This window comes from Taudactylus pleione, unplaced genomic scaffold (genome assembly GCF_031769625.1).
Source record: "Taudactylus pleione unplaced genomic scaffold, aTauple2 ptg000086l, whole genome shotgun sequence".
Lineage (NCBI taxonomy): Eukaryota > Metazoa > Chordata > Amphibia > Anura > Myobatrachidae > Taudactylus > Taudactylus pleione.
In genome coordinates this window covers 28,269,834-28,297,351 of record NW_028284488.1, presented here as the reverse complement: position 1 = coordinate 28,297,351, position 27,518 = coordinate 28,269,834, and the positions used below count along the sequence as shown (strand labels likewise).

Genomic DNA, 27,518 nt, shown 5'->3' with positions numbered 1-27,518 from the left:
CACCCAAAAACCCCAATGCTGCACTTTTTTCTGCCTCCTATTCATAGGCGAAACCTTTCTGCCTATTACATTGCATTGACTTTCCGCCTAGGCGGAAAGTCTTTCAAATTGAATACGGCGATACTTTTCCGCCTGGCGAAATGACGTCATCGGCTAAACTTTCCCGCGGATCCCGGCTTTTCGCCTCAAATTTAATATGGGCCATGGTGTCCAACCCTAGGCCAGTCAGAATGGGGCTGAATTTCCGAAGGGACAAACATCATCATTCCTGGACAAAAGACAGATGACCGTGATCATCTGTTAGTTCCAATGGGCCGCTAGCCAATCAGCGGCTGCTTTACATGTAGCGGCCACTCATTGGCTGAGACCCAGATGTAACCAGCCAATGAGTGGCTGCTATATGTAAAGCGGCCGCTGATTGGCTAGCGGCCGTGGGAACTAACAGATGATCACGGTCATCTGTCATTTCGCGAGGTACAAGTATTATGTCACAACATATACCTGCACCTGTCCGCATGGATCGCGTAACTCGTTTTCTTATTTTGCCAAGTACGGGGATGCTACGGAGAGCGGCGCCAGGATTGAGGTGAGTATGGGATCTTTTTTCCAGGTACACCTGTGGAATCTACATGGGGCAAGGGGACAGACCAGCTGGCACAGGTATATATGTGCGAGTGGGTTAGGTGTATGTATTCAAGTTTTACTGTATATGGTGTGTATGTACTGTGGTTTTTTAACTATTTATTTTACAGTGGGGGTATAGGTGCCGGCCACCTGCTGGACCTTGTAGTTCCACAACTGCCAAAGGGCAGGCATGCTGGCACCTGTAGTTCCACTGTAAAATACAATAGTTTTCAACTATTTTGCACATTACTACCCCTGTACCCACAGCCCAGGGGTGTGGGGAAGATCCCCGGCTTGGCCTGACTGGCTTGGGGCGCAAATGCTTTGGCCATGGAGACCCAGTAATAGAGTCTCCTAGCTGTGGCATTACAACTGGTCAGTTTGGGTCCAGTGCTGGTTTTAAATATAGGGGAACCCTACACAATTTTTTCCCCCTACATTTAAATCCAGCACTGGCCCTGCAGCCAGGTGCTGGTTCTTAACTGAAGGCAGAACCCTACTCATTTTGTTCCCCGTAATTTTTGGAACCAGGACTGGCTAACCAGTCCAGGACTGGCTATGTCTTTTGGGGGGGGGGACCCTACGTATTTTTGTTTTTAATATAAACACTTTACATTAAGTCCACATGCAGAAACATTCACAAATCACACGGATCTGTGTATGTTTCTGGCAAACTTGCAGCTCAGGAGGTGGAGTGTTTGAAACTTCAATTTCTCTGCGAGTTTGCTCTAATCTCACCCGAGATTATAATCTCGAATTTTAGAAATTTGCATCTTTTTCATGAAAAGTACTTCTGAGTTTGCTCGATGGTGAGTTGATTCGAGTTTGCAATCTCACCCGAGTTTTACGAGTGAGAAGAGAGAATTCTCTCCAAAACTCACCAGTTTGCCTTTAGTAAATTTGCGAGATGAAAAACATACCTAAACTCACACAGCGACCAAACTCGAATCTTAGTAAATTTACCCATATTAGTCATAACTCGGATTAACGCTGGGGAACTCCATGACAAAAAAAATAACTAAACTTTTTTTTAGTTGCCCAGTAAATATTTGTTTCATAATTAATAATACCTACCTTTTTGTGCAAATTATATTCTTATGTTAGAATGGGTAGTATCCAGTAAAACCTCTGTACCAGCACTAAACATGCAGGAAACCTTATTGAAGTTAATACATGTGTGGCACTTCCAATACTTTTTTTGTTACAAGCTGGATGCGACATTATACCCCTTTTACACCAGAGCCCAAACCCGGGTTATTGCACGGTTAAGCCGGGTTGCTCCTAGGTGTAAAAGGGGCGAGGGTTGGATTCCCGGGTCGAGTGGCCCAGCAATCCAACCCAGGTAACTTGCAGGGTTTTACATGGGAACAACTTGTGAAACCCTGCAGTGTAAACGGGAACCCCGGGGCATTCGACTCGGGTCCCGTTTACTCCACGGGGACTTCCGGGTTTCTCGGCGCTTGGAGATGATGTGTTCCAAATCTCAGGACAGACCCAGGATTTAGGTGTAAAAGCAGTATTAGTAACTCAAGTGTTTTAGTATTTCCTTTATATATATATATATATATATATATATATATATATATATATATATATTGCCTTTATGTTACATTCCATCTTCCTGTGATACAGATATTGAGTATGTTTACTATTGGTCAGTGTACTGTGCTTCCTTATACCGCAATGTCAGCTGTCTTTACTGAGTTCTAGGTCCGGAGATACTTAATAAGCCAAACAAACCCCGTAAGGAGCCAATTAAGGAATATACCTAAGAATATATTGCAGCCAATAGTGGGACAATTTGAAACAAAAGAGGGATATCACAATACACTTGCCTGCAACCTGATACACGTAATGATACTGCTGCACTCTGACTCATTACTCATTCCATATAAATGGACAGATGGGCAACTAGGCAAAATCACAAACAAGGAGGTGATTAATGACTTACTGAGTGCCTGATAATGGTGATTACGAGTTATTTGTGGTTTAAAATCACAAACAAACAGATATTTACTATCCCTTGGGTGGATCAGAAGATCAACTAATTGTTTTTCTCCACAATCAGATACAACTGCATATAGTTAGCTCCAGGTTTTGTTTTTTTAGAAGTGTTTTTTAAAATCGTTTTTATTGATTTTCAAGATTCAAACAGATGTTACAAAACAACAGCAAAATAATATTAAGAGAATAAAATAAACACAAATGAATAGAAGAGAGGGTAATAGAAAGAAAGGAAGAGGGGAATGAAGAAGTAAGTGTCCTGGTGGAGGTACAGTACAACACACATACAAGCAATGAGATGGATACAAAGCATGTAAAATACCAAATACTCAGGGAAGGAAAGAGTAAACTGTATATGAATCAAACATAAAGAAAGATGTTAGACTTAGAGGCATTTTGTACACCGTAAAAATGCATAGTATGAGATAAAACATTACCTTTACATAGTATTACCTGAGAATAACATGCATGATGTCTAAATATAAAAAAATAGAATAAAGCCAGTGTTGCAGTTTCACATTTCATAGCTTGCTAAAAGTTTTTGGGGACTTTTTAGAATCTCATTAGTGCCACCGTGTGGCAGCTTTTGTGATGTACTTGCATTTTAAAGCAATTTTCTATGAGATAAAATTAAGTTTAATTCAGAATTAATCATAGATAAGTACAGAATCTTAGTTATTTATATCCTCATACAGGAGTGTATGTCCTGCCCCATATAACAGTGTCTTTAGAATTTGGAGTCTATAGTGAATCTGTTTCTTTTCACTTGGAACCAGTGACATCAATTAGAATGAAGATGTGAATCAGAGACCTTGGTGAGATGGAAAATGTAACAGTGATTCAATAATTCCTTATTAACTGATATGCTTCCACTGGACCTCATTGTGCAGTGCAAAACGTATTGGTTTTGTACCAGAGCACCTAGATGTTCACCCCAATATGCACTCCTACACTCTCTGGTAACACCTCTGCAAGCTAAACGTGTCCCTGAGGCCTAGCATGGAGGTGCCAAGTTTAATGTATCAATCATATTGTGTAATAAGCAGAGCTACTTCTGATGCCAGGGGCTTTATTTACAATGCATCGGGTTGTAAAACTCAGCGCTTCTGATCATTATTATGCCTAATATTTAAAAGGGTAATTATTTTGCTAGCAAGACATGGCAAGTAAAACCATTGCCCTTTTAAATATTGGACAATAACACAATCAGAAGCTCAGAAGTTTTTCAACCTGAAGCTTTGTAAATAAACCCTGTCTTATATGCGGTTATATATGGTTCCAAGTGTTAACCCATAACTAGGTTAAACACTTGTGTCTCTTATAAGTGATGTGTCAGTACATGTGATAATTTTGGCCACTGGAAAATTTGTACCAACCCCAGGGTGAGTATCCTGGAGCGTTCAATGGGTGCTCTGGCCAGCTCAACAGCAGCACTACTGAAGGTATTGCAGCAAGCCAAATGCAGATGCCACCTCCAGAACTCTGTGCCCTGGGCAATGGTACTGCTTGCACACCCCTAGTTTCAGCACTGCTCAGTAATGGCACCACCTCCAGGGCCCTGCACCCTGGGCGACGGTACCGCTCACATACCCCTAGTTTCAGCACTGCGCGTTACCCAGCTTGTCTCATGACAGGGACCCTTCCGCACAGTTAACATGATGTTCAGTACTATTTCAGATTTCTTGGGCCAAGGTACATGCAAATGCCGGTGCAATTTGTGTAGTGGCCACATAAATGCTCTCTGTACTGTATATCAGTCTTTGATATGTTCTCTATATTGAAAATTGTTTATTAAGATGCTCTCTGTATTGAATGTCATTCATTACTGTCTGCATTGCATAGAAGTCACTACATTGCTCTCTCAATTGTTTTATGTCACTAGAAGGCTCTCTTTAAATAAAAAAAATGTGCTAGTAGAAAAGCCTAGGCCATTTGTTTGCGTTTGACAAAAAACCTGTACTACCGCTATTAATCCCGATCCTGTGACCCTGATCTCCACATGTATTACTGCTATAGATCCTGTGTCTGTGACCATTGCTATATGTACCCCATCTCTGCCTTGTGACTCTGTACCTTGCTTTTTTACCATACTACCACTTTGCCCAGTTAGTCACATTAAAAGTGCAGTTAGAAGGCCATGTCAGCTAAATCATATCACCCTGCAGCAATGTGGACTCCATGTCTTTAAGCTGCTAGTGGTAACCTTCAACTGATTAACTAAATCCACCGATACAGCTAATCACATGACACCACTATAGGGAACTTGGCTGAGTCCACTTGTCACAACTGCTGAAATAGTACAGAAGGTATGCAGTCATAATGTTAATATTCAGAATGTTGACACCAGAATATCGACATGATCTGAATATCGACATGGACAGAATGTCTACATTCCACATTCACAATGTCAACACTGATATAATGCCGACATTGTCAATGTCAACAGTCAGCATATTGACAGCCAATTTTAGGGTTAGGGCTAAATTTGGGTTAAGGTTAGATTATGGTTACTGTTATGGTTAGAAAAAAAGTACATGGCAAATCGCATTGTTGACATGCAGACTGTCGACAGTTACAATGACAACATTCTGTTGTCGACATTCAGAATATAGACTTAATATAGCACATTCATACAGAGGAAGGTCTCATTGAGGTTGGTGGGTCCAGTTTTTTTGATATGTATGTACTTCACATATTAACAAATAAGGCAATTGTAATGGCCAACAAAGACATTAGCAACATAAATCTGGGAAAAAAGAACACCTATTGCAAATCCTACATACAAGGCCCACAATAATTCATACTGAGACTTTTTATCAAAATACATCATAACATGTATAAAATAGATAACAAATACTTAACATTTTACAATTGAAGATAGAAACACATAGAATTAGTGAGAAGCAATCAAAGATCGTCACATATTGCAAGAAAATGGAATGCTAGTTTAAGACATCTGGATATAAAAGTTTGGTAAGAAGGTATCTAAAATAGAAACAATTATTTTTGTAATTCTGGCACATTCCTTGAGCATATGGTTAGGTAGTCCCTACTGTGTTCATCCTCAATCACACAGCGCAAATGAATATGTTGACGTTTTCAGAGCTGTCATTAGTTGTACTTTTCTGTAACTAAGTTAAGTAATATATTACCAATTTTCCAGGAGCTGATGTGATGCATTAGTCTGGAACGGTTCTGTCTGGTACCCATTTTCTACAAAATTTCAGATACTTCTCAGTATGTGGCTGTTTTAACCATCAATGTTCTAAGTAAATGTTCACAATTGGTATTATATTTATTTAAATCTGGCTTTGCCATTCCCACTTACTGTATATACTGTATATGGCTTGATAATTTTATCCAAAAAGGTATAATTAGATTCTTTATTAATATTTACTTTATTGTAGTACTCTTACAAACTGTCTTTAAAGTGAAACTAATCATTTTAAGGGGTCTATTTATGAAGCCATAAAAAGCTATTGTTGCTGGGGATAGTGTTTTTTTCCATTTATCAAAGTCTACCATTGTCGATGGCTATCGCCAAGTATTGACAGGATTTATTGAATACACTATAAGAAAAAAAGGTTGGTTCCACAAGATACAGGGTGTTAGAAAAGAAAATACTATACAGATCTTTCCAGTTACCCCCTCCTCCGAAACCTACTTCTCTAAACTAATTTCAATAATGTATTTCTAAATGTAAACAAGCTATATGTTATTATCAAGCTCTCCTTTAGTGACTTAACATCCTAATTGGGGTACTCACACCTTGGGGCCAAAGGCAATAACTTCAGGTGGCTTGCCATTGAGCCAGATCTGAACAACACATATTCAGGAAATAAACTATATACAGTACATTTAAGAAAACCAAACTGTATTCTAAAAAGCAATGCATGTTTATTGCTTTGACAAAGAACTTTGTCATTTTACTATAAAATAACACTCTAATTAATAAAATACACAACATGTCTGTGGTGTACTCTATGGGCCAAATGTAATAGGGTGAGAGTTTAGTAAATGTGAGAGTTTAGTAGTAATCTCTGACACTATTACATTGGCCAAGTTGTATTTTCAAAATGGGAAAACATCTGGATGAGAGTTTAAAACGTGAGAGTTTTTTGAGTCTAATAACATATGAGTTTGCATGTTCTCGGACTCTATTACATTGGCCGAGTTTAAAAAGTGTGAGAAAACTCTCACATTCTCTAAACACTCACCCTATTACATTTGGCCCTATGTGTTTATTGCAGGCATTGGCTTTCTGTACATACAGGGAATAGTGTGGAGTTCAGTGGCGTCACAACCCGCCGAGTGGTGACACCAAAGTGCCGACTCCTCCTCAGTGACAGGAGCCGGGTGCTGCACTGTAGCCTTATGTGTAGCACTCGTCTCCTGACATAGTGAGGGAGCCGGCACTTTGAAACAGACTTGTCCCTGGGGGCAGCCTGCATCTCCCAGACCCCCGGAGTGACTAAAACGGGGGTTCGGGCTGGGAGGCAACGCCCCCTGTCCCACGAGGCAACGCCCCATTTTGACAACCCTCCCCTACCCGCACCTCAGGGAGGGACGCCACTGGTGGAGTTGAATGCATATCTTCTGTAATTACCACTGCATTGCGTGCATGGGAATAAATGCGTATATTCACACTTACAGTATGTGGAGCTGTACGCCTCTGGGCGTTGCATCTGCCCCTAGCTATAATACTTAGACATCATCATTATTATCAGTGTGCTCTTGCACCAGCCTATACTTGTTGCAAATTATACGCCTGGCTCACAATTACATCAACGCACCTTCGCTGAACTTTGCCTATGGGAGAACGCCCCGTTACAACTAGAGATGTACATTTTAGTTCTCCAGAAATCTGAATCCACCAGAATTTCACGACTCCGGACAGATCTGAGTCATGGTTCTGATCTCCTGAGGAGATTCGGACAGATCAAAGGGCCTGATTCAGCAAGGAACGCACACTTGCAGACTCACGCACCTGTCCGCTGTAAGAATATGCTAATCACTGCACACGCACGGAGACCGCAGCACAAGACGCAGAAACCCAGGTCCATATAAAGCCACCCATCTCCCTTTACTCACAGCCTGATCAGTACGCAAGATAGTGTAAACATCTGTAACATTGAGAACCATCGGACCCATACGCACAATAGTGGTTAACTTGACCTGCCGCAGGATTTTGGCTGCTTCTTGCGTACGGCTTACGGTATGGCTGTGTATGCCTCTGCACTGCCTTAATTATACACACCCCTATAACGGCGTTATAACACCTGCATTCGCCTGACCAACCCCCGTCACCACCCTCAAACGGCTCTTCCTTGTCGATCAATATCGGAAGGGTCTGCGTGCACACTGCATGTAGTCTGCGTACCATAACCCGATCACACTGGCTAGTTCGTGCACACGCAGTGCGATACATATGCAGATCAAAAACATTGGCCAAGTGCGTGCGTTCTCTCCATTGCGTTCCTTGCTCAATCAGGCCCAGAGTCGCGGTTTTGATCTTTCCGTGGAGCGGAATTCTGATTCTAAATCCAAGTTTAGGATTGCGAAATTACATGATTTTAGCTGTTTTTAAAAACGATTTATCAATTTTTTTTTTTTTTTTAAAAACCCAGATCCAAAACACATGAGGGTGGTTTTACAACCAAAGCACGAAGATTAATCCAGATCCAAAACCAAAACATGGGAGTCAGCACACATCTCAAGTTCCAACCCAGTTAAACCTCCTCATTTGCAAGTGTAGATGCAAATGAAATGCTCTGCATTATACAGTAGGTACTTGCGTTCACCTGGTTCCAGAGATGCACAGTGAGAAAACATGCTCCACAAGATATGCTCTGCTAACAGGCGTACGTCCAACTCAGCACTCTGCAATCGTGGCTTCATGTGTTAGTGACATTCAGAGTTGTGTAGGTGCTGGACAACACTTAGGGATTATGTAGTCATTTACTGGGGCGGTCTATTTAAGTACAGTAGTTGAGTATGTATGCTCGTGTGTGGATGTATGGGTTAAGCATATTAGGTACTATGTACTAGTATAAGTTTGGATAAAATTCTGAATAAATTGTGAAGTATGATATACTGTACGGATATTTTGGAAGCGATTTATAAAGGTGGATAATAAAAGCATTCATGAATATAGGGAATCATTTAGAGGTGGAAGTGTTTGCTTTCTGAACGTACATAAGAAAAGATTTGTGCAAAGAAAATCACATTTCCATGCTTATTTTTAGCCGAATGCATAACAAGATATGCCACGTATTAGCACCAGTCATATGTCAGCTGTACAAGTGTGTATACTTATGTCCCACAATAATATAGGGATAGTGTGGATATAAAGTAATGAAATGTCATAAATAACAAAACAGAACAGATTATTGACAGTTATTAATAAATGATAAAGTCACATATTCAATAAAAATGTGGTTAACTACAAATACAAAAACAAAATACAAAAACAAAGCATATTAAATTCGAAGAAATACAAACGTTATTTTCCACTTTCCTGCAGTAGTCCAAATGTCAATTATGTAATCTGAATAGACTAATATATATATATATATATATATATATATATATATATATATATATACATATATATATATATATATATATTTATATGTTGTGGCAGTATCATTGAGGGTGGTAATAGTGAGGCATGGATTCTATGTGGGGATTCAGGGTTCCGCCCACACAGGGTAATTTAACTAAGTTTTGTCACACCTAGGGGCTGCCTTGTGGAGAGAGCTGAGGTGAGGGCTAATCAGGCAGACCTACAGTCAGGCTGCATGTGGAATCAGTCCAAGGAGGACTGGCAGCTACAGAGCCCAGAGTGCCTGGAGGCCATTGGGGGCCAGAGGGCCTGAGTCCAGACCTGCAAGAGGCCGGGAGGACCATAAATCTCAGACTGTACATTGAAGGAGCTAAGCTGCAGGCTAAGGAAGTCAGAGCCTATAGCTGTAAGAGAAAGGGAAGGCCACCAAGACTGACTGTGTTTTGTGTAGCTGTGACAGCCAAGCCAGGCTGGAGTCGGCGATAGACCTGCAAAGAAGCAGGCAGAGACTTTATTTGCAGACTAGCCGTCCAAAGGTAGTCAGGGGCGAAGAAGTGAATCAGTGCCCTGAATCGGGGCTAGGCATTTGTTATTTTCTTTCTACAGTATGCTGACAGTTAAACACTTTTCTTTTATTTATACCTGAAAGATGTGTGGGCCCTGATTGAGTACCTTAGACAAGGCACCACTGGCACCCATCTACCAGCTAATTATCCCTGTGTTATTACTATATATAGTATTATCAACTTAAGGGCCAGTATAAATCCTACTTGTCAACTCTCTGCAGAAGGAAGAGTGATAACAGCATATCAATCACAAACCCTTATTTCAAAGAATTATCATTACGAAAAGGCATAATTCTACATCACCAAAAATATACTTACAGTTTTATTCTTATTGTAGAGTTTAAATGTTTCTGTTGCCTTATCTTCCCCTCCATCAGTGAACAGCATGATGATCTTATTACAGTTGGCTCTGGACACATTAGTCTGCAAAGTTAACAGACATTTAAATACAGATTTAAGATCAATTTATAACTAGCAACATTACTACAGTATAGGCATAATATGTGGGCATTGCAGTGTGGCATTATGTGTGGGCACTGCAGTGTGGCATGTGTGCACTACAGTGTGGTAAAATGTGTGGGCACTGCAGTGTGGCATAAGGTGAGAAAGAAGTGATGGGGGTGATATCGGTGACTAACCTCTCCAACTATATACATATATATATATTTATATATATATATAAAATCATAAAAATTAATGCACACAACCTTCTTTTTTTCACCTTTAAGGTGCTCACTCTAAATACTACAAAAGAAATGCAGCCATCAGTATAAATCTAGAACAAGAGGGCACACTTTCTGAAACAATGTATGAGAAAAAAATGATTTATTTTTAATGTTAATAAATCTTGACATCTTCATCACCACCCAGTGTGAACAACGTTTAACTCCTGGCACATGTTGGTATTGTGCCACTAAGACAGCTTCAATGCAGAAAAGCTGACAGATAAAAATACAATAAGTTCACATGGTATCAACACCATATATTTGCTGAGCAATAAATGCATAAATATGTAATCCACAGAGCCTATATTAACCAGTCACTGATACTCATTAGTCTGATACTCATTTGGTGAGTCGACTTCGGTCCCCTTGGTATTGGGCCGTTAAAGACACGCAACACAGCATCTCCACAGTCAGCGTCTATTTTTAGTATATATATGGGTCATAGATTATACCAATACTAGTTGGCCACACGCCCTCCAGTGACTGGCCACACCGTTTTGTGGGTCTCTTTTATTACATTCCTCTGTGGGCCCTTCATGCTCCAGTCCGCCACTGGTTCTGGGAGGTTAACTTCTTGGGCGAGTAATCAGGGTCACCAATTTACCACACATTTATGCTTAGCAAACTGACTGAATATTGCCGCCTTGTGTCAAAAAAACCCTTTAAATTGTCCTTAATTTAGAACACATTGTGTAATATGACTAATCCAAAGGATGACTGGCCATCGTAGCATTTTCCTGTGACTTCAGTCATGCCAAATGGCCCCTCTTGGCGTGCCAGGTCCCAGTACGACTGGGTAGTATTTCTCACTCAAAATGTGCATCTTGTTCCCATAATTAACAACTGGGAGTGACAAAACTACATTGCTAGATTATTATACCATTAATTTGATGTGTGACATTTCTACACCTGTGTGTGACTGAGGGTCTGTTTCAGACTTGAGTATAGAGTGAGAAAGAGCAAGTAACTGTGTAAGCTGCACTGCAGGTGGGGAAGATTTAAAATGTACAGAGAGATTTAGATTTGGGATGGGTGAGTCCTAGCGGAAATCTAAATTGTTATTTAAAAATAAAGCTGGCCAGCATTGTGGGCTACATACAAAAGCAGCCAGTATTTACCCTACATGCAATAAAAATATGTATGTATTTACACCCATTGCATTGCAGTTGATAGTCCAGGTTAATTAATTGCTCTATCTTACTCTATTCCCAAATTTGAATCAGGCTCTAAGGGGCTTATTTACCAAATATTGTGGTGTAAACCCAACACTTTTGTTTATGTTCATGTTAAAAGAGCATTGTTTTTACTAGCCATGCCTTAATATTAAGAGCACTGCACCTTTAAAATATTGGGCATGAACAAAAAAAAATATCTGGTTTTAAAACCCGACACTTTGTTAATAAACTGAATCTGTGTAAGAAGTGTTACAATGCAGCATACGCTACTTACCAACTTTTATTATTTGCTCCCTGGGAGATGCCCGGAGGGCAGACACAGCTGGCCATTTTGGGGGCCGGAGCAAGGTTACTATGTTGCTAAATTATGCGTTTTCGCGTTAGCCCCGCCTCCTCCATACGGAGCTGTAATTCATAGCAAATATGCTGCGATTCCTGCCACTTATCTCCCCATCCTGTCCACTTCACTAGGAAGTAAGTGGGATGTGGGCGATCCGGATACTCTTCCGGGGGTTCGGGAGAGTAGGTATGCAATGCAGCGGCCACAACGTTCTCACACGCCAAGTTCCCTTGTGCTTTATCTGCAACTATGCAAGCCCACATCTGTAATACACTCTGAGTGTTGTTTCACTGCATCCGCAAATGTGAATATGCCGCAAAATGTAAAGAAAATTACGGTACACTACATATCTCACAGCCAGGCGTCTCATATGGCGTGTAGACAATAGGTGTATGATGACACATCTGTGTGTGTATATATATATATATATATATATATATACTGTACATATCTATATACATATATTCTACACAGATTATATTTACAGAGCATTATTTATGTACATTACACCACGCTCCCTATTTTACTACTGAGTGCCAATAGACAGGCTACTCAATAATACTGGCAGTGTAAAACATGTGCATTTAAGCTAAATTGAATTTATATTTAACAATGCTTTCAATTTCATATTTGGTATGGAAATTTAAATTGATATTTGTTTCTCTAGTAATTTTGAGAAACAATCCGAATGTTTTATCGAGGGGGTTACAAAGCTTTTTAAAACACATATACACAAAGCAAAATGACACATAATGAAGGAAAAATCATCTAAATTTCAATCTGTAATAAATATTTACATTTAATTATGTTACATTTACAAAGATCATCTGGGATTATTTAACCTAGTCTCAGAAAACATTATAAACAATTAATATGATATAATGTGATAGTATCAAAACCTAACTGTATATTATGCTCCATATGGTTGTTTTATGGTTTAATGAAATGTAATATTTCTTATTTGTGGTGCAGATTTCCTGGAAGGATATATAGAATGTCAAATTATTATTTAGTCATACATAACTGATTCCAGCAACGGCTGATTATCTGTATTTCCCTAGAGTCTATGACTCGCCATATCTTAATTTCCCCAGAAATACAAGACCCACAATCTTGCACAACCATTCTCTTTCTCTTTACCTTATAAGGTAAATAGGCTCAATATTACTTGACTAATAGGTATAGCTCTTGTAGATGTAGAACCTGGCATTTGGAAAATAAATCCTTCTTTACTGACTCTAAGGATACTAGGAAAATGCTACACACTATTGTCTCTTTGAGACATAATCGACCATTGAGAATGATTGAAGAGAAATAAAGACCTTACCCAAACCACTACAAGCTAATATATACATCCAATATATATTTAACTTAAAGACATCAATTTGAAGTAAGGGATTTATGATCTAAATGTAGCAAATACTAGAATGGAATACAGTGATGTTCGCTATAGACACTGTAATGGCTGTCTTCACAGCCAATTCCCTCCTGGCATGCAGGGCACAAGTACCCCCAGAGATTTAAAAAAATAGCAGATCCACAGATCAGGTATGTTAAAAAGTCTGGAGCCATAATAGGAGGCGCAAGCTTCAGTGCTGTCATTCAGATTCCTTATTAGCATTAGCAGTATTAAAGTTTCACTGAAGGGATTTAATGTACAACATCAGTAATATATGTATTTATGTGTAGACTGTACTGATATATTGAATTGGGCAAGTAATTCCCTCAGTTATTAATGAAATTTGATCTCTTGTACTGCAATAAAAGGATATAAGAAGTCACATGAGAATTCTATGACCTGTATTTCAGCTCTCAAAATGTGGATTTGTGTTTTTCTATGCAGTCTCAGAATTTTTTAAATCCTTGTATTTTAAGGTACGAGGTACACTATGCCCATTATAATTAATACTTACATTACGCAGCTGATCAAAAGCAAACTTGAAGCCTTGCTTGTAGTCTGTTGTCCCTTTAGCGGTGATGTTATTGACGGCTTCTTTCAGAACCTTCTTATTTCGTACGTTTGCTTGAACAAGATGGTGGAAGCAGCTGACGTCATGGGCATTGCTGTTAAACTAAAACAAAATGCAGATTATTATTAAGTAAGGAAGTACAGAACACTGTGTATTGTAGTTTAGATTGTTCTTGCAGAAAAACAATATTCTGGAAGTGGAAAATCAAGGAAGTGCAAGTTATACATTCCCATGGCACAATTGGCAATTAAAATGCAATGAAACTGCCACTGATAGTTCCATTTCCCATCTGTTTGCTCTGTTGGATATTGATTTGTTGGTTCTGCACACATATGTAGTATGGATTACTCTGGTAAATTAAAGTTACATCAAGCTCAGATGTTTTACAATTAAAAAAACAATATCTGAATACTACACAGAATTATACAGAAGAGTCAACAGCTACTCAACAATTCACTGTCATATACTTATACAATTCTAAAGTTTTTGTTTATTAGTCTATAAAAACCCAATCTTTACGTCTAATTATGAGTTGGGAGCAAAGCAAAAATGAGCAAGTAACTTTGCACCTCAAACAAACCAAGTTGCAATGTATGGTTTTTTTTTGCATGCAGGGTAATTACTGGTTACTTTGCATGTAGCCCACCTTGCTGGACAGCTGTATTATACGGGTTGGGTATGAAATCCCGGCAGTCAGGATGCCTAATGTCAAAATGGCGACAGCGGCATCCTGATAATCGGTATCCGACATGGGTCAGGTAAGTATAGTAACCTTCCCTCCTTCTCTCCCTATTTCTCCCTTCTTGCACCCTAACCCTCCCCACCCCGCACCCTAACCCTCCACGTTAGTACCTAAACCTAACCATCACCCCTTGGTGCCTAAACCTAACCGTCCCTCCTTAGTGCCTAACCCTAACCTCCCCCAGTGGTGCCTAACCCTATGCCCCCCTAGTGGTGCCTAACCCTAACCTCGCCCCCAAAGCCTAACCCCGCTGTGGTGTCTAAACCTAACCCCCCCCTGCGCGGCTAACAGCTGAGATGCCACGGAGTACCTTCGATAGGGAAGGCGGCTGTTGAGATTCCGGTGTCGGGATTTAGATAGGCATTCGGATTTCGATACCTATCTTTAGTCCCAGGTCAGGCTTCCAACGTCAGGATTTCGTCAGCCAGCATTCTGTCCTTAGGCATACAAACTAGATACCGAATTATACACCTTACACTGCATTTTAAATTTCAGTTTGGACACACCACTCTCAAATCTAAATCTCTCTACACATTTTACGGGATATTTCATAGGCGTCGAAATACCGACACCTATCATAATCCCGACGCCGGAACGCTGAGGACGCCATCCCGAACGAAGGTAAGTCCGGTGCGCTCTTAGCGTTAGCTGCCGGGGGGAGGGTTAGTATTAGGGAGTCTAGTGGACTTAGGGTTAGGTTTTGGGGGGGGAGATTAGGGTTAGGCATCCCTAGGGGGGAGGGTTAGGGTTAGGCACCCCCAGGGACAGGTTACTGTCAAGTACCCCCCCCGACCACTGGAAGGGTTAGGTTTAGGGAGCCGCCGGCATTTCAATCCCATTCCCATTTTACAACTGCCCCATCTCTGGGGCAAAATGGTTTTGGCAAGGTGCACAGTTCCTTCCCTTTTTTGCTTTGCTCCCAGTTCAAAATCAGCCCCAGTGTATTGGAGAAGTCCATGGTGCAGTTATCCTAGGTTGCATGCTGCAGGCTGCATATACAGTTATTATAGCATGCATACATTTGATCTATATGTACATTGGGATAATAAAACAGATCAATATAATTATTTGCAATATATGCAGTGGATGTTTATTATCATTTAGTTTTCCATGAATAACCAATGAACCCAACTGGGTTCCCTGTGGTAATTCTACTTGCACTCATTGCTTCCTTTTACTTAATATCCTCACTCATATCTTCAACTGTCTCTCTGCTATCTCTTCCTGGATGTCCCAGCGATTTCTTAAACTTAATATGTCTAAGACTGAGCTGATCATTTTCCCACCCTCCAACATAACCTCACTTCCAACTATTTCTTTAACAATTGATGGCACAACTATCTCCCCTAGCCTCAAAGTGCGCTGTCTTGGAGTTATCCTGGACTCCTCCCTCTCCATCAAACCACATTTCCAGAGCCTCTCATAGTCCTGTCGTTTCCATCTCAAAAATATTTTCAAGATTAGACCCTTTCTCACCAAGGACGCTACTAAAACCCTCATACACTCACTGGTCATCTCCAGATTGGACTACTGTAACCTCCTCCTATCTGGCCTCCCCAACTCCCATCTCTCTCCTCTCCAGTCTGTCCTCAACGCTGCTGCTCGACTCTCCAAACGCTCTACATCTGCCTCCACTCTCCCAAAACCCCTCCACTGGCTTCCCTTTCCTTTTAGAACCCAATTCAAGGTTCTCACACTCGCTTACAAAGCCCTCACCCATTCCTCTCCCATTTACATCTCTGACCCCTTCTCCCTTCACTCTCCTATCTGCCCTCTTCACTCAACAAATGCACGCCGCCTCTCATGCCAACTGATTACTTTCTCCCACTCCCGCCTCCAAGATTTTGCCCGTGCTGCTCCTGACCTTTGGAACTCTCTTCCTTTCCCCATCAGACTCTCCACCTCTTTACAATCCTTCAAACGGGCTTTCAAGACCCACTACTTCATCAAAGCCTTCCAGCTCCCATTCTAACTTGCTGCACATGCTCCTTCCTCCCTGTTTACCCCATCTGTGTCACACCTGTTTGTCTGCCCCTCCCCTTTAGAATGTAAACTCTTATGAGCAGGGCCCTCTCCCCTCTTGTGCTTCGCCTTACCTTACTTTCATCTACTTCTTACCCCCTACCAGGGCACCTAACACTTGGTTGCTTAAGCTCTGTTGCATATCTAGGTGTTATGGTCACCAATGTATCAATGTATATTATCCATGTTCTTGTCCTATACTGTATTGTACTGTAAGTCGCTTGTCAAATTATTTGTTTATGTACATTGTAAGGCGCTGCGGAACACTTGTGGTGCCATATAAATAAAGGATAATAATAATAACCCAGAATTGCCATTATCTAGTTCATCAAGCACCTCCCAGACTTTCTTGCACACCAATTTATACAATGGTGGTAAATTTAAAAGCCTACGAGATGCAGGCTTCAGTGAGATCCCAGCAAGTCTGCCCATTTTTATTGGTTTTGCTTTTTAAACTATTGCTGCTTTAAAAACGAAATGTGAAAACTTCATCAGTTCTCGTCGATACCTGCATCTCGCAGGCTATTACATTTCGCCCAATGACTTCACAGAGTCATTATCTTACCCGACACCAAGCAGATTCCATTTGTACTTTGTATTTATCACACAGATTCATTATTCACAGAGTTAAAAACTATCCTTAATGTAGTTACAGGTTTAAAGCATTTGTTCCTGGAAATATTTGTTAGTGATCCATTGTTTATCATATTCATCAAAAGCTGTATAATAAATTATCATGATTTTTTTTTGTTTTTGCTTGTACCTTTATATTTATTACACATGTATACAACAATACATTATTTGTCTCATTACTAATATTTGTATTATCTGCGCTAATTGGGATGAAAAGAAGACCTGACTGAAAATAAAACACAATATAATTTATCAAAATATAAAAGGAAATTTAATACCCTGAAACAACAATATGACCGGTCATAGACTATCTCATATAAGACAATAATATTATTAACTACAGAAAATTATTATAAGCTAAATAAATCTATAATACACTACAATGGATAATAAAACCTAAAGGAGGTGGATCCTAAAAAACCTGGTATTACCAGTATAAGGATTGTATTCTGTGATACTCGAAGAATGTAATTTTACATCAATTGATGCAATATATTTGAAGTCCCTTAGCTAGTTCAATAGATCTCAATCAAGTTTTTGTGGAGTTCTGTGGACAGCCGTAATAACAATGCACAAACAGTAGTGAAAATGTAAAAGATGGCAATAGCTAACACTTTCAACACCATGCACAGACAGTAGTGAAAATGGAAAAGATGGCAATAGCTAACACTTTCAGCACCATGCACAGACAGTAGTGAAAATGTAAAAGATGGCAATAGCTAACACTTTCAGCACCATGCACAAACAGTAGTGAAAATGTAAAAGATGGCAATAGCTAACACTTTCAGTACCATGCACAGACAGTAGTGAAAATGGAAAAGATGGCAATAGCTAACACTTTCAGCACCATGCACAGACAGTAGTGAAAATGTAAAAGATGGCAATAGCTAACACTTTCAGCACCATGCACAGACAGTAGTGAAAATGGAAAAGATGGCAATAGCTTTATGCTGGCGTTGTCAACAGGCAGTGGGCACTCCTTTCCATATTTGGTGGCAATGCCCGGTGATAGCCGAATTCTGGAGGAAGGTTCGACAATTATCGGAATTGATCATTGGTCTTCCTTTATCTGATAAACCTGAATTTTGGTTGCTAAATTTATCTGACCTTCCAATATCCATATATAAAAAATCCGTGTTGCGTCATCTGGTGAATGCTGCGAGGGCTACTGTACCGTGTTATTGGAGGTCTTCGACTTGTCCTCCCATCTCTCGATGGTTCCAGAGAATAGATCAGTATATGCATATGGAAGATCTCTCATTGTCTAAATCAACTCCCCTAGATTTTACTGACATTTGGTATTACTGGCTGAACTTTAAAGAGACGGCTGAGTACAAAACAAATATTTAAGGGCCTCTTAGGATGTGGCGACATCCTTTTTTACTTTTCACCATTATTTTATTATCTTTCTTTCTCTCTATTATTTTCTTTCTTAAATTCTTATGTTTCTTATTTTAGTTGATTAGTTATTTTGATTTTTGCTTTTATATTGTTTTTTGTTTTTCATTCTACCTCAGTTAGTAATATTTGACAGCACATTTAAAACTAAGCGACTTAAGACTTATTCTTTCTTGCTCCTTTATTTTATGTTGTATGAGTATATTTGTCCACTGAATTCATATTGTTATTTGACTTTATTTGATGTTTCTGTGGGCCGTTGTAGGCCATATATGTACTGTGCTGTTTTCGTTTTCAATAAAAACAGATTACATTAAAAAAAAAAGATGGCAATAGCTAACACTTTCAGCACCATGCACAGACAGTAGTGAAAATGGAAAAGATGGTAATAGCTAACACTTTCAGCACCATGCACAGACAGTAGTGAAAATGTAAAAGATGGCAATAGCTAACACTTTCAGCACCATGCACAGACAGTAGTGAAAATGGAAAAGATGGCAATAGCTAACACTTTCAGCACCATGCACAGACAGTAGTGAAAATGAAAAATATGGCAATGGCTAACACTTTCAGCACCATGCACAGACAGTAGTGAAAATGGAAAAGATGGCAATAGCTAACACTTTCAGCATCATGCACAGACAGTAGTGAAAATTTAAAAGATGGCAATAGCTAACACTTTCAGCACCATGCACAGACAGTAGTGAAAATGGAAAAGATGGCAATAGCTAACACTTTCAGCACCATGCACAGACAGTAGTGAAAATGGAAAAGATGGCAATAGCTAACACTTTCAGCACCATGCACAAACAGTAGTGAAAATTTAAAAAATGGCAATACTGTAGCTAACACTTTCAGCACCATGCACAGACAGTAGTGAAAATGGAAAAGATGGCAATAGCTAACACTTTCAGCACCATGCACAAACAGTAGTGAAAATGTAAAAAATGGCAATACTGTAGCTAACACTTTCAGCACCATGCACAGACAGTAGTGAAAATGGAAAATATGGCAATAGCTAACACTTTCAGCACCATGCACAGACAGTAGTGAAAATGTAAAAAATGGCAATACTGTAGCTAACACTTTCAGCACCATGCACAGACAGCAGTGAAAATGTAAAAGATGACAATAGCTAACACTTTCAGCACCATGCACAAACAGTAGTGAAAATTTAAAAAATGGCAATACTGTAGCTAACACTTTCAGCACCATGCACAGACAGTAGTGAAAATGTAAAAGATGGCAATAGCTAACACTTTCAGCACCATGCACAAACAGTAGTGAAAATGTAAAAGATGGCAATAGCTAACACTTTCAGTACCATGCACAGACAGTAGTGAAAATGGAAAAGATGGCAATAGCTAACACTTTCAGCACCATGCACAAACAGTAGTGAAAATTAAAAAAATGGCAATACTGTAGCTAACACTTTCAGCACCATGCACAGACAGTAGTGAAAATGGAAAAGATGGCAATAGCTAACACTTTCAGCACCATGCACAAACAGTAGTGAAAATTAAAAAAATGGCAATACTGTAGCTAACACTTTCAGCACCATGCACAGACAGTAGTGAAAATGGAAAAGATGGCATTAGCTAACACTTTCAGCACCATGCACAGACAGTAGTGAAAATGTAAAAAATGGCAATACTGTAGCTAACACTTTCAGCATCATGCACAGACAGTAGTGAAAATTTAAAAGATGGCAATAGCTAACACTTTCAGCACCATGCACAGACAGTAGTGAAAATTTAAAAAATGGCAATACTGTAGCTAACACTTTCAGCACCATACACAAACAGTAGTGAAAATGGAAAAGATGGCAATAGCTAACACTTTCAGCACCATGCACAAACAGTAGTGAAAATTTAAAAAATGGCAATACTGTAGCTAACACTTTCAGCACCATGCACAGAGAGTAGTGAAAATGGAAAAGATGGCAATAGCTAACACTTTCAGCACCATGCACAAACAGTAGTGAAAATTAAAAAAATGGCAATACTGTAGCTAACACTTTCAGCACCATGCACAGACAGTAGTGAAAATGTAAAAGATGGCAATAGCTAACACTTTCAGCACCATGCACAGACAGTAGTGAAAATGTAAAAGATGGCAATAGCTAACACTTTCAGTACCATGCACAGACAGTAGTGAAAATGGAAAAGATGGCAATAGCTAACACTTTCAGCAACGTGCGCAGACAGTAGTGAAAATGGAAAAGATGGCAATAGCTTTATGCTGGCGTTGTCAACAGGCAGTGGGCACTCCTTTCCATATTTGGTGGCAATGCCCGGTGATAGCCGAATTCTGGAGGAAGGTTCGACAATTATCGGAATTGATCATTGGTCTTCCTTTATCTGATAAACCTGAATTTTGGTTGATAAATTTATCTGACCTTCCAATATCCATATATAAAAAATCCGTGTTGCGTCATCTGGTGAATGCTGCGAGGGCTACTGTACCGTGTTATTGGAGGTCTTCGACTTGTCCTCCCATCTCTCGATGGTTCCAGAGAATAGATCAGTATATGCATATGGAAGATCTCTCATTGTCTAAATCAACTCCCCTAGATTTTACTGACATTTGGTATTGCTGGCTGAACTTTAAAGAGACGGCTGAGTACAAAACAAATATTTAAGGGCCTCTTAGGATGTGGCGACATCCTCTTTTACTTTTCCCCATTATTTTATTATCTTTCTTTCTCTCTATTATTTTCTTTCTTAAATTCTTATGTTTCTTATTTTAGTTGATTAGTTATTTTGATTTTTGCTTTTATATTGTTTTTTGTTTTTCATTCTACCTCAGTTAGTAATATTTGACAGCACGTTTAAAACTAAGCGACTTAAGACTTATTCTTTCTTGCTCCTTTATTTTATGTTGTATGAGTATATTTGTCCACTGAATTCATATTGTTATTTGACTTTATTTGATGTTTCTGTGGGCCGTTGTAGGCCATATATGTACTGTGCTGTTTTCGTTTTCAATAAAAACAGATTACATTAAAAAAAAAAGATGGCAATAGCTAACACTTTCAGCACCATGCACAGACAGTAGTGAAAATGGAAAAGATGGTAAAAGCTAACACTTTCAGCACCATGCACAGACAGTAGTGAAAATGTAAAAGATGGCAATAGCTTACACTTTCAGCACCATGCACAGACAGTAGTGAAAATGAAAAAGATGGCAATGGCTAACACTTTCAGCACCATGCACAGACAGTAGTGAAAATGGAAAAGATGGCAATAGCTAACACTTTCAGCATCATGCACAGACAGTAGTGAAAATTTAAAAGATGGCAATAGCTAACACTTTCAGCACCATGCACAGACAGTAGTGAAAATGGAAAAGATGGCATTAGCTAACACTTTCAGCACCATGCACAGACAGTAGTGAAAATGGAAAAGATGGCAATAGCTAACACTTTCAGCACCATGCACAAACAGTAGTGAAAATTTAAAAAATGGCAATACTGTAGCTAACACTTTCAGCACCATGCACAGACAGTAGTGAAAATGGAAAAGATGGCAATAGCTAACACTTTCAGCACCATGCACAAACAGTAGTGAAAATTAAAAAAATGGCAATACTGTAGCTAACACTTTCAGCACCATGCACAGACAGTAGTGAAAATGGAAAAGATGGCAATAGCTAACACTTTCAGCACCATGCACAGACAGTAGTGAAAATGTAAAAAATGGCAATACTGTAGCTAACACTTTCAGCACCATGCACAGACAGCAGTGAAAATGTAAAAGATGGCAATAGCTAACACTTTCAGCACCATGCACAGACAGTAGTGAAAATGGAAAAGATGGCAATAGCTTACACTTTCAGCAAAATGCACAGACAGTAGTGAAAATGTAAAAGATGGCAATAGCTAACACTTTCAGCACCATGCACAGACAGTAGTGAAAATGTAAAAGATGGCAATAGCTAAAACTTTCAGCACCATGCACAAACAGTAGTGAAAATGGAAAAGATGGCAATAGCTAACACTTTCAGCACCATGCACAGACAGTAGTGAAAATGTAAAAAATGGCAATACTGTAGCTAACACTTTCAGCACCATGCACAGACAGCAGTGAAAATGTAAAAGATGGCAATAGCTAACACTTTCAGCACCATGCACAGACAGTAGTGAAAATGGAAAAGATGGCAATAGCTTACACTTTCAGCAAAATGCACAGACAGTAGTGAAAATGTAAAAGATGGCAATAGCTAACACTTTCAGCACCATGCACAGACAGTAGTGAAAATGTAAAAGATGGCAATAGCTAACACTTTCAGCACCATGCACAAACAGTAGTGAAAATGTAAAAGATGGCAATAGCTAACACTTTCAACACCATGCACAGACAGTAGTGAAAATAGAAAAGATGGCAATAGCTAACACTTTCAGCACCATGCACAGACAGTAGTGAAAATGTAAAAGATGGCAATAGCTAACACTTTCAGCACCATGCACAAACAGTAGTGAAAATGTAAAAGATGGCAATAGCTAACACTTTCAGTACCATGCACAGACAGTAGTGAAAATGGAAAAGATGGCAATAGCTAACACTTTCAGCACCATGCACAGACAGTAGTGAAAATGGAAAAGATGGCAATAGCTTTATGCTGGCGTTGTCAACAGGCAGTGGGCACTCCTTTCCATATTTGGTGGCAATGCCCGGTGATAGCCGAATTCTGGAGGAAGGTTCGACAATTATCGGAATTGATCATTGGTCTTCCTTTATCTGATAAACCTGAATTTTGGTTGCTAAATTTATCTGACCTTCCAATATCCATATATAAAACATCCGTGTTGCGTCATCTGGTGAATGCTGCGAGGGCTACTGTACCGTGTTATTGGAGGTCTTCGACTTGTCCTCCCATCTCTCGATGGTTCCAGAGAATAGATCAGTATATGCATATGGAAGATCTCTCATTGTCTAAATCAACTCCCCTAGATTTTACTGACATTTGGTATTGCTGGCTGAACTTTAAAGAGACGGCTGAGTACAAAACAAATATTTAAGGGCCTCTTAGGATGTGGCGACATCCTCTTTTACTTTTCCCCATTATTTTATTATCTTTCTTTCTCTCTATTATTTTCTTTCTTAAATTCTTATGTTTCTTATTTTAGTTGATTAGTTATTTTGATTTTTGCTTTTATATTGTTTTTTGTTTTTCATTCTACCTCAGTTAGTAATATTTGACAGCACGTTTAAAACTAAGCGACTTAAGACTTATTCTTTCTTGCTCCTTTATTTTATGTTGTATGAGTATATTTGTCCACTGAATTCACATTGTTATTTGACTTTATTTGATGTTTCTGTGGGCCGTTGTAGGCCATATATGTACTGTGCTGTTTTCGTTTTCAATAAAAACAGATTACATAAAAAAAAAAAGATGGCAATAGCTAACACTTTCAGCACCATGCACAGACAGTAGTGAAAATGGAAAAGATGGTAATAGCTAACACTTTCAGCACCATGCACAGACAGTAGTGAAAATGTAAAAGATGGCAATAGCTAACACTTTCAGCACCATGCACAGACAGTAGTGAAAATGGAAAAGATGGCAATAGCTAACACTTTCAGCACCATGCACAGACAGTAGTGAAAATGAAAAAGATGGCAATGGCTAACACTTTCAGCACCATGCACAGACAGTAGTGAAAATGGAAAAGATGGCAATAGCTAACACTTTCAGCATCATGCACAGACAGTAGTGAAAATTTAAAAGATGGCAATAGCTAACACTTTCAGCACCATGCACAGACAGTAGTGAAAATGGAAAAGATGGCAATAGCTAACACTTTCAGCACCATGCACAGACAGTAGTGAAAATGGAAAAGATGGCAATAGCTAACACTTTCAGCACCATGCACAAACAGTAGTGAAAATTTAAAAAATGGCAATACTGTAGCTAACACTTTCAGCACCATGCACAGACAGTAGTGAAAATGGAAAAGATGGCAATAGCTAACACTTTCAGCACCATGCACAAACAGTAGTGAAAATTTAAAAAATGGCAATACTGTAGCTAACACTTTCAGCACCATGCACAGACAGTAGTGAAAATGGCTTGCCCGCAAAGTCATAAGAAATTGCATTTTATGGGCATATAAAAAAAAGTAATAGTGTTGCATCAGCTACAGTAAGGCATCTCAGCAGTATTAGATCTGAAATTCAGCACATGTAAAATTGACTCAGACAAACTACTGTATATAGATGACTGTTTGTAACATAAAAAGAAAGACTGACACCACAAAGGACTGAGAATGCTGATGGGGGGCTGAGAACGGTGATAAGGGCTGAGAGGTAAGGACAGTGATGAGAGGCTGAGGGCTGAGGACAGTGATAAGGTGCTGAGGGTCTGAGTGAGGCAGGGAGTGCGACCAAGTTCCAAACCCACTAGTCTGGTCTGGACTCTCTAGAAGGAGGCACTCATTGGTCTGGACATTCTGGAGCGAATGGAGGCACTCACTGGTCTGGAGGCTGATCTCATACAATTAGCTCTGTAGTGCTGAGAGGCTGAGGATGGTGATCAGAGCTGAGGACTATGATGAGGGACTGAGGTGATATGGGACTGAGGCGATGAGAAGCTGTGGTGATGAGGGGCTGAGGTAATGAGGGGCTGAAGTGATGAGGGGCTGAGGTGATGAGGGGCTGAGAATGGTGATGAGGGCTGACGATGATGATGAGGGACTGAGGTGATATGGGGTTGAGGTGATGAGGAGCTGTGGTGATGAGGGGCTGAGGATGGAGGTGAGGGCTGAGGATGGGATGGGGCGAAGGCAATGAGGACGGTCATGAAAGTGATGTGCTGAGGGCTGATGAGGGGCTGAGAACAGTGATAAGGTGCTGAAGGCTGAGGACCCGGGTGAGGAAGGAACTTGGACCAAGTACCAACCCAAAAGTTTAGTCTGGACTCTCTGGAGGGAGGCACTCTTTTGTCTGGACATTCTGGAATGACTGGAGGCACCCCCGGGTCTGGAGGCTGGTCTTCTGCAATTAGTTCTGCAGCTGTCTGTGACAGCCCAGCAGGTGTGGTCATGGAGTCTTCTGTAGGGGGTTGAGGGAGAGGCAATGATAGTGAATCAATGTGTTTTTTTATTTTTCCTGTGGAAGCAATGAATCAATGTGTGTTTTATTATTATTTTTTACTGTGGGGGTAATCATTGAATCAATGCCATTTATTTTTTACCTGTGGGGGCCAATGGGTATGTTTTTTCTCCCTGTGAGTGCTAATGTGTGGGGGGGGTTTCTGTCGGTGACAATGTGTGTTCTTTTTTCCTTGTGGAGACCGATGTCTGTGTTTTTTTTCCCTGTTAGGGCCAATGGGTGTGTTTTTTTTCTGTCAGGGACAATGTGGGTTTTTTTTATGTAAGGGTTTGACGACTTGGTATTTATTTGTATCTCAACAGTGGAATAATTTATGCAATAAAAAAACTAGGATTTTTTGGGGGGGTTAATAAAAGTATTAATTATGGATACAGTTGGAGAGGGGGCTCTCCAAAATTTCTTGCACATGGTGCTATTAGTCCTGGGGCCGACACTGCATGAGAGGGAGTATTTATATACAGGTTGAGTCTCCCATATCCAAATATTCCGAAATACGGAATATTCCGAAATACGGAATTTTTTTGGCAAGACTGAGATAATGAAACCTTTGATTTTTGATGGTTCAATGTACACAAACTTTGTCTAAGGCACAAATTATTAACAATATTGTATAAAATTACCTTCAGACTGTGTGTATAAGGTGTATATGAAACATAAATAAATTTCATTTCTGTACACAAACTTTGTTTGAGCCACAAAATAATTGAAAATATTGTATAAAATTACCTGCAGGCTGTGTGTATAAGGTGTATATAACACATAAATGCATTATGTGGGTATATTTGGGTACTATTCCCTAGATATTTCATTATGGTATGCAATTATTCCAAAATACGGAATATTCCGTTATCCAAAATACCCCTGGTCCCAAGCATTTTGGATATGGGAGACTCAACCTGTACCACAGCTATCTTGTAGTTTTTAATGATGGTTTTCTTAAAGCATAAAAACAATTACATTTATTCAGCAAAGTACAACATAGGTCAGTAAATACTTTGGACTAATTAAATAATTTAGGCAAGTGCACCTAAGTCCAAATTAACGCAGTCATTTTTAGATGACCTGCAGTAATTTATCTTGAATTATCCAAATGCTAAAGTAAATATATCTGGGTAATTTATATTAATTACTGGCCTGCTGACAATGAGCATTTTAGCTGAGCCAGAAAAAAATGCGCTAAACACATTGCTATATTTGTCATGTGTAGCTTACTGCAGTCTCAGTGAAAAGCAAAAACGAAGAATAGCTAAAGGACTAAAGGACATAACATCATAAAATTGTATCTAAATATTATGAATTGTAAATAATAAAACAAACTGAAAACTACATTGCATATTTTATTGTTAAACTATTATATTCAATGGCAATACTATAGAATGCTAATCCCAGGCGGATCTAGCTGATTGAGGGATGGAATGCAGTTCAGTGATGGGAGCACGCAGAGTGGGGGAAAGACCCCCTGTGATCTACAGGCTCTCTCTCTCTGGGGGGGGTTTCTACATCTATCTACAGTGTCTCACTCTTTGGAGGGTTTCTACATCTTTCTACAGTCTCTCTCTCTGGGTGGTTTCTACATCTGTGTATCTACAGTGTCTCATTCTCTGGGGGGTTTCTACATCTATCTATCTATCTATAGTCTCAC

General features: G+C 39.6%; 1 protein-coding gene across 4 annotated transcripts in view; it reads right to left on the bottom strand.

Moving 5' to 3' along the window:
- CACNA2D1 (calcium voltage-gated channel auxiliary subunit alpha2delta 1) overlaps positions 1 to 27,518 on the bottom strand; it is a 901,795-nt gene that overhangs the window by 224,933 nt on the left and 649,344 nt on the right. For all 4 annotated transcript variants that reach the window (XM_088468929.1, XM_088468931.1, XM_088468930.1 and 1 more), the window contains exons 11-12: positions 13,913 to 14,071; positions 10,078 to 10,182 (exon numbers count right to left, since the gene is read on the bottom strand). In XM_088468929.1, the coding sequence (XP_088325055.1) occupies positions 10,078 to 10,182; positions 13,913 to 14,071 (264 nt within the window). The remainder of the gene's footprint in view (positions 1 to 10,077; positions 10,183 to 13,912; positions 14,072 to 27,518) is intronic.